The sequence below is a fragment of the Xiphophorus maculatus genome, chromosome 13, assembly GCF_002775205.1.
Source record: "Xiphophorus maculatus strain JP 163 A chromosome 13, X_maculatus-5.0-male, whole genome shotgun sequence".
NCBI classification, from domain to species: domain Eukaryota; kingdom Metazoa; phylum Chordata; class Actinopteri; order Cyprinodontiformes; family Poeciliidae; genus Xiphophorus; species Xiphophorus maculatus.
In genome coordinates, this window is record NC_036455.1 from 13,718,780 (window position 1) to 13,727,383 (window position 8,604).

Sequence of the window (8,604 nt, forward strand, 5' to 3'; positions counted from 1 at the left end):
TGCTATGGCAACAGCCCACTTGTTTGTAAGCGGAAGGATTAGCACCACAGGCTAACGGTTGCGGCTCAGTTTGGAACTGTCTCATATTTGCCACCTTAAACCAAACAATTTTAGCAGCATTTATGGCTAGCTTCAGGGTGAGTAAATCCCGGGAGCCTCTGTTTTATCGCTAATACGTATATGTATATATATTTTTTACATTGTTACGTTTTGTTTATGTTTTCATTTTTATGCTAATGTAGCATTAGCTAACTGGTTAGCATCGTGTGTAGCTGGGTCGTGAACGCACCACGAGACCTGCCTGCTTTATATTCAGCTTTTATGTCAACATAAACCCCCTGGAGCTGCTGTAACCGGGGTAATTCAACGTATTTTGACGTTGAATTACAACAGCTTTTTTGATTCTTTGTTTTAGGCCCCAGAATCGAAGCGGGAACAGTTTAGGAGATACTTGGAGAAATCAGGAGTTCTGGACTCTCTAACCAGCGGTGAGTGGACAGGAAGTTCAGTCACCTGTTACTTAGTTTAACTGCTTCAGTCATGCACGAAAGTTGCTGCAAGAACACAGATGTTATGATTTGTAACTTTAAAAATAATATCATTCTGTTTAACATTTTCCTTTCACAGCTTTATCTGTGTTGATATAAAATAATATACTGACATGAATTTAGCTTCTCCGTTTGGGCAGAAATTATTAAAAATAAATCTCTGTTCTAAATTACATTTTTTAAACAAATTGCTATGAATTTATTTACACAGTTACCAAAATATAATGTGAACCTTTAACAAAAAATAAAACAAAGCTTTACAGTTTATTAAACACCACATTTGTGTAATTGAACAAACTTTCAGCTTTATTTAAATGTTATTACATGTAGGTTTCAGTACTGTGTTGATTTATCCGTTTCTATCTTGCAGTGCTTGTGGCTCTTTATGAAGAACCAGACAAACCAGACAATGCACTTGAGTATCCTTTTTTAAATTAAATGACATATTGTTTAAATGCTGTATTTATATTCTAATATCTAAAATGAGACTTGGTTTTGCTCCTGCCTGAACCATGACGGTTATTTCTAGTCAAACTTGAAGGAAAATATAATTTCCTGCCCAGAACGTTTGGAGTTGTTGTCTTTATGTTCACTGTTCACATTTTGACTGTATTTAATAACAGATTTGTTTGATTGGATCTTAAATTCTATAATTTAAAGACATTTTTTTCTGTTCTAACACAAATTTTGTTTAATTTGGGACACAATGTGCCAGACATTTACCCAGTCATTCTAATCTCTCTATAACCCAATAGGGGGCGCTGCCACTCTGATGTTCAGCTTGTTTTTAACTGTACTGAGGAATATTATAGCTTAATTTCCTGCAACGTTGCTGATTTAAAATAGTATTTAAAGTATTTATTTGCCTGTTGAAAAGTAATTTATCTAAACAAATTTAGCAGAGCTGTGAAACAGGAGAGGCAGTGTGTTTCCTGTGTATCAAGTTTAACTGGATTATTCTGCTAATATCTGTTTGGGAGGGTTTATTATTAACGGCATACAGTGAAGAGCAAAAGACTGAAATATTCTGCTTTTAAGATAAAAAAAAAAAAACTATTTAAAAATATAAAAGTTAAACCAAAGAATTAAAAGTGTTTGGAGTTCTGTGAAGTACTTATTCAGTAGTGTGGCTGCAATAAACAGACGTTTAATCAAAGTCAGTTTGCATAAAAGGACAAATGTCTGAAAATATCTGGAATTAATTTCAGCCAAATGCATAAAAAATATCCAACAGACAAAGTTATTTTACATTAAATCACATCTGACCATTCACCAAAAAATCTGATTTATGGCTGGACCGTAAATCAATTTTACTGATTGATTAAAATTTCTGTTGATGAAGATTTAATTTATGGAAAATCATACGCTCCTTGGGCTTATGTGGTTCAGAGTTACATCAGCTTTCCCAGGACGGCCATCTTGTTTTGCAGCTTGTATTTAGTTAGACGTTAAATTCAGGTCAGCTCCCAGAGTGGGAGGACTAAGGTAACGTTTCTGAATATATATTCTTTCAGTTGTAATTTAATTCTGGGAAACGTAAACTGATTAAAAGTGGAAATTAGATTTGATATGAAAGAAATCTGAGATTTTATTTTCAAGGAATATCGCCGAGCCTCGTCTGATTCCAGTTGCATTTAATTGATAGTATTCACAGAAAGAAATTTTGCTGGATGATAAATTGTGCCAGAAATGTTTGCAATAAACAAAAATATTGTTGTTCTGAGACCATTTTCAAGTAATTTAATGGTGATGGCATAATTCTCAAAGATCAATAAACTTTAAATGAACATTTAACACTGGAACTTCAAAGCATTTCAAATAACCAAAATACACAAACAAAACAACAAAAACAACAAATAAAATGAATTATGAAGTTTAAAAATGTTTAGTTGAGACCAAATCACAACACTGAAAACTTTTGTCATCTAGTTTTTGGTAGAAAGAAAAAAACAATAAATCATGCAAATGAAAATGATTGAGCTCATTTTCACTTATCATGCGATGGATTGATTTATTGCTTATTGCAACATGATAATGGGAAAAACTAAATCTTCTTGTGACTCTTGAACTCTTAGTTTTATTTCTAGAGAATTTAACTAATTTCAGACAAATTGAATTTTTTACACTCTCAGGTCAGAAAGCTGCAAACTTTATGAGCTCAAATGTCTGTTTGTTCAAGTTTGTTTTTCATTTACACAGATAATAAAACATTATCTTTACTATCTCTGATAATTTGCTGTTAAAACTGTTCAATACCACTACACTGCACTGCATATAAAACCTTATTTATGCAAAACTGTTCCAACTATTTGCACTACAGGGACAATAAAAGGCATTTCTGATCTATTCTGTAGTTTGAAATTAGTTCAGATGGTTTTTTTAGAGTCGTAATCTCCTAAACCTCCTCAGCCTGCTGTGACTCATAACTGGACCTTAACCAGCTTCTCAGCTACATAAAGCTCCACCTGGGGGGCTTGGTGTGTGCAGAGCCGACCGACACTGAGGTTCTGCAGACAGAGCTGGCCGATCTACAGCAGAAGTTCAATCTGCTGATGGAGGAGAACAAAGAGCTGAGGAACAAGGTGAGACGCTCGGCTGTCGATGTTTGTGTGTCCAGAGCTGAAAACATTAACCTCCCGTTCCTCCTCGTCTCGCAGTTGCTGCAGTATGAGCCGTTGCCTGAAGAGGGAGCTCCACAGCAGCCGGAGGGCGTGGTATAAAAAGAACATTAAAGTTGTCATTTTCTTTGTATAGAATGTATTTGTTTATTCATTATTACAGTGAAGTGAAGACAGACTGTTGATTTGTGTTAAATAAGAACCAGCTGCTGCTCCCGAATAAAACTATTTTCTGCCATGTTTGCATCGTCGCAATTTTTTTACATAAAACTAGATTCTTTTAGATACCAGCTGTTTCTCTGAGCATTAAGTAGAAAAATAATATTTATACAATAAAAAAACAAAATCAGACAAGATGTTAGTGTTGGAACCAGAGGCGGTCCTAGCATAAATGATATCCTGGGAAACTTAGTGTTACAGGAAAACCGTTTATCCCATGTCATCAGTGGCTATGCTAACTGGCCTTAGCAGTCACAGCATGCTTTGCTAACTGCAGTGTAACAGAGAGCAAAGGGGGGAGAAGGAGAGAGGTATGAGCAATACCACACAGAGGGTGATTGACGGCGCTAAGACCCTGTAACAGGACAAACTGTCTTGTTACAGTGGATTCGCTTCACATTGACTATAAAAAAAACAACAGAAAACTTGTCCAGAGCAAAGCAAACATCTTTTTTGTTTTTTATTTCTGAGTGTTCATACCGAGTTTGGATAAATTCAGACCAGACCTCTGAACTGAAAGTGTCTGTTTGAATGATTGTGCGATGGTGCCTGAAACATTACAGATCAATGAGTTGGTTTTCCATTCCCCTGCGGTCCGTCAGCCTGTGTTCAGCTGAATCATTACAAGTCGATCTGTTGGCCTGAAACTGACCTGGAAATGGTACAAAAAAAGAAAGTTCTATGGTTGTGGTCTGAACTTTTCTCTGCCGTCAAGACGGTAATCTCTTAGTGATGTGCAGCGATCGATTTTAAAGTGGTTGAGGACTAGTTGTGTCTGTTGAGGCCTTTAGTCAACACTTTCCTTTAATCTTGAAAAGCTTCTTAGTTTATCGTCCACTGTGGCTTTCTGAAGGTCTTCCAAGGATCTCCTTTGAGTTTTGGATCCCTTAGTTTCAATCCAGTTCTGGTACCCAGGCTTTTTTAGATTTAGAGTGTTTTCACACATGTAGTTTGTTTACTTTGGTCTAAATCAGTTGAGTTTGTTAACTTAAAGTCTTGATTGCTGTGTTCACATCTACACAAATGAACCAAACCAAGGTAGGAAACAAACAAGAGGACTAAACACCTCAGGTAAACACCCCCAAGTAATCTGGTAAAGACCCGACAGAGGAATGCATCATCCTTCAGTTGATCATTGACAGAATGTCGATGCTTTCATCAAGAGCTATTGGGAATTACCTAGTTGGCACTAAAATCTTGTCTTCTGTTTTTTAAACCCTGATATTCGAGTGATTTATTTAGACTAAGCTGACAAATTGGAGCAACATGCCCAAAGAACAAATCTGAACCCAAGACTCTTAAACAACCCTTGTGTTTAAGAGTTTAATTTTGGGTCAGAATTGCAGGCTTTAAAAATATTCCTCTGGTGGTAGTCAGAAATCAAACCAACCTCCACAGAAAAACTCTAGAAGACCTTCAGAAATCTTGAAGAACTGTTGATCAAGACTGCTGTTGCATTCACTTTAAAGATTTTAGAGACTTCTGACTGGAAGAAAAATATAAATAAAGGATTGGATCAGGACTTTTAGCACATTTAAATTAAATTTGTAAGTCAGTCGGGGCTCGTCTGCTGCTCCCGCTGCTCGCCGCTGACACCCTTCGGTTCGGTGAAGAAGTGACAGGACTGTTACTCTCCCGGCTGTGTCGAGACGCTGAGCTCAGTTCCCCCACAGAGTCTGGGCTCTGGGACCTGCTCGGCCTCTTCGTGTCCGACTTGGAGACGATCCTTGCTCTGGGGCCGGCGCAGCTGCTGCGGAGCTTCATGCTGCTGTTTCCATGATAGGAGTCTCCACTGTCTGAACAGTTCCCCTCAACCACCGTCGAGCAGTTCCACGGTGGACTGAGCCGCCGTGTCTTCCTTGCTATGCCCGACAACGTGGTGGAGGAGGAGGTGTCTGCCACTGGCAGAGTGGGGTACTCTGATCTCCCACACTCCAGGTCATCTTGGTGGGGTGAGGAGAGATCCTCTGGTTCGTCATGTTTGTCCATAGGAGGCGAGCGTGTCTCACTGCTGGTGTTGTTGGAGTTGCTGTTCTGCTCCGTGGGGCTTGGCACTCCCTCCTTGACGTCCTTGTGGCCCTCCGGCTTTGCACCGGGATCCCCTTGAATTGGGACAAAGGCAGAGGAAGCACTGAGGAGGGGGTAGTTGGGTCCATTGCCCTGCTTCTCCAGCAGTAACGTGTATCCACTGGGAGCAGTGGGAATTGTACTCTTGCGACCCACTGAAGTTCCAACACACACCTGATGCACAACAGAGTTCTTTTTGGACTTGCTAACGTAGTAGTCATCCAGGTCGTCCTTGAGGTGAGGATAGTAGTTCAAGATGCCCTTCTTGATTTTCTTGAAGCCCAGATGCATGATCTCCAGTAGGCTGAGGAAAAGGGAGATGCAGGCAATGGCTTGCATGAACATCATGAAGACGGTTTTCTCCGTGGGTCTGGAGACGAAGCAGTCCACCACATTGGGGCACGGCTCCCTCTCACACTTATACAGCGTGTTCAGGCGGTGTCCGTAGAGGATGTACTGACCTGTCATGAAGCTGACCTCCACCACTGAGCGAGTGACAATGTGAGCTACGTAGGTGCACAGCAGCGAACCCCTCAGGGGGGCTTTGTTCAGCTTCCCCTGCTCCAACTGCCTCATCTCCTTCTCAATCCTCCTCTTCACCTCCACCATTTCTGCATCCACAGCCTCCAGCTCCCGGCGCAGCGCCACCTTCTTGCAGTGTCGCTCCTTCTCCAGAGCGCGCAGCTGGTAAATGGCATGGCCCATGTACACCAGGGAGGGCGAGGACACAAAGATCACCTGGAGCACCCAGTACCGGATCAGGGAGATGGGGAATGCCTGGTCGTAGCAGACGTTACGGCAGCCAGGCTGCTCCGTGTTGCAGATGAAGTCCGACTGTTCGTCGTTCCACACATCCTCAGCAGCCACACCCAGCACCAGCATCCGGAAGATGAACAGGATAGTAAGCCAGATCTTGCCTACCATGGTGGAGTGGATATGGACCTCCTCCAAGATCCCACCAAGGAAGTTCCAGTCTCCCATTTTTTTACATTAGCAGGACTGGAATTGGTAGAGAAGCACACATTTAGAATTGTTAACACATAAGACTTGAAAAGGTACACACTGTGAGCGTACATCAATTGCTCACATGGACAAGTTTAAAATATCACAATGTGGATAAGTCAATAGGAACTCCACTAAGGGGCACAATCTGATCGATGCCTTTTATGGACTCTCAGAGATGAACAGTTGTACACTGGTCAGTTTCTGTCACTTAAAACTCACTGTGTGTACTCTGTGATCGTACAGTTGGGAATTCATAGTCTAACATACCAGTTGCCCACATTTCTGATGACACATAACTTCATTTCCCACAATTCACTTGGATAGTTCAAGTAGCAGACATGGCGGATGTCTGCCTCAACTGCCATGGACCTCTGTGGAGTGAAGTACAGTTTGAAGTAAGGCTCTGTGAAGCTATCAGTCAGTTCCTTTACCTGTAGTCGAAAGATGTCGCAACACTGTGAGCTCATTGGTGGCAGGTCAACAAATACTCAAAGATTAGTCTTCTATTGGTGGACCAAGAGAGGACTGATGGGTCGTAACTAATGGATGCAGCCAACATCCTCAACCATCATAGAAAAATGGACGTTTGGTTGGATAACACGGCACCAAATGTGACATTGCCCTCTTGTGAAATTGTAGACGATTCCTGTCAACTAACAGCATTATATTTACTGATATGAACATTTTGTCATTTTATATGGCTAAAGTTAGTTGAAACCTTTGCTGTACGGAGTGACATTTATAATGTATTATATTGATACCAGCAGTAATTTGAGTTGTTTAATCTGTCAAAAGAGAAAAAATGGGGGTTCATGTTTCACAGTCACCATGTTATTCATTCATTTATAAATCTCACAGATTCTAAATATTTAATAAGCAAACTAAATATTTAGTTTCTGCATTAAATGTGTAATTTGAAACTACTTAGCTTCAAACTAATTAGTGTGCTAAATAGTTAGCTCTATGCTATACAAAGGCCTTCTCAAACACTGGCTCATAGCTAAATATTGAGCTAATATTTAAATTCACTTACTACTAACTGGAAGTTGACTATCAAAATAAAAGCTGCAGTAAACAACGATGACGAGTTTGAAATTAGCAATGCCAGACCCACCTTTTATTTTGGTAGTCCACTTTCGGTTATCGGCAAGTGAATTTGCATATTAGCTACGTCAGAGCTAATACTCAGTTAAGAGCTAAATATTTTGCATAATTAGACATTTAGTTTGAAACTGACATTTATTAATGAATAAACAACATTGTGAAAATATTTAGGTATTTTATTTCTTATGACAGACTAAATAGTCGAAATGATTGCTGTTTATTTTGGCTTTGTAACGTTACAGAGCCGTTGGCTTCCACCAGCTGGAGAATCCACTTCCGTTTTCAACAAGGTCTTTTCGATACGATAGTGTTTGACTACATGTAGAGAAATTACTAATAACTTCACAGAACATTCCTTCTAAAAAGTTATATTAATAATAAGAAATCCTGGGAAATCACAGTGTGTTCCCAGGACAGAGGGGATATTTAAAAATTACCTCACATTACAGTGGTACTTAAAAAAATAATAAAACAACTTATGAACTTAATCATTTGAATGCATTCATGAACAAGGCATTGAGAAAACGATAATTGAAACTGACACAGCAATCAATGCTGTGGCGTTGCTCTGATTTTATTGGTCTAAATCTCTAGAGCTTTAACCAAATGTAGAATATCAGGTCAAAAACATGCGGAGATCTAATAAGAACCTGTAACGTTCTTACATCAACTATGATGTAAATAGTTTAATATAAAAGCAGATGGAAAATATCAACAGAAAAGCGTCTCTGTATTTTAAACAGTTTAATGCTAAATCTGCAATATTAAAAATATCAACTCTTAACTGAAACTCACCGCTCATCCTCGATATGAAAAATAATAATCCCGCTGCTGATGTGTGCAGAGAAGCATGGGTCGGTGTGCTGGTTCAGAACCGGACTAAAACGGATCGATCCCTGCCGGCTCTGGTTGTTCAGGACCCAAACGATCGATACCGCGGCCCGTTCTGCTGCCATTTCCCTCCAGCTGTACGAACCGACCGCCTGCAGGTCAGCAGAGGTGAAACTGTGCAGCAGCTCCGCCATTTGCTGGCTGAACCCAGA

General features: G+C 39.9%; 2 protein-coding genes across 2 annotated transcripts; one reads left to right on the top strand and one right to left on the bottom strand.

The window, feature by feature from the left end:
• The first annotated feature begins 31 nt into the window (after positions 1 to 31).
• LOC102233075 (c-Myc-binding protein-like) lies at positions 32 to 3,408 on the top strand. Its single transcript, XM_005802837.3, has 5 exons — positions 32 to 137; positions 416 to 488; positions 919 to 967; positions 2,998 to 3,130; positions 3,206 to 3,408. The coding sequence occupies exons 1-5, from the start codon at positions 123 to 125 to the stop codon at positions 3,266 to 3,268; spliced, it is 333 nt and encodes a 110-aa protein (XP_005802894.1). The 5' UTR covers positions 32 to 122; the 3' UTR covers positions 3,269 to 3,408.
• A 1,516-nt stretch (positions 3,409 to 4,924) lies between these two features.
• On the bottom strand, positions 4,925 to 8,420 carry LOC102218540 (gap junction alpha-9 protein-like). The gene is made up of 2 exons (XM_005802865.2): positions 8,357 to 8,420; positions 4,925 to 6,451 (listed from the first exon to the last, which is right to left on the bottom strand). The coding sequence occupies exon 2, from the start codon at positions 6,431 to 6,433 to the stop codon at positions 4,925 to 4,927; it is 1,509 nt and encodes a 502-aa protein (XP_005802922.1). The 5' UTR covers positions 6,434 to 6,451; positions 8,357 to 8,420.
• Between the last annotated feature and the right edge of the window lie 184 nt (positions 8,421 to 8,604).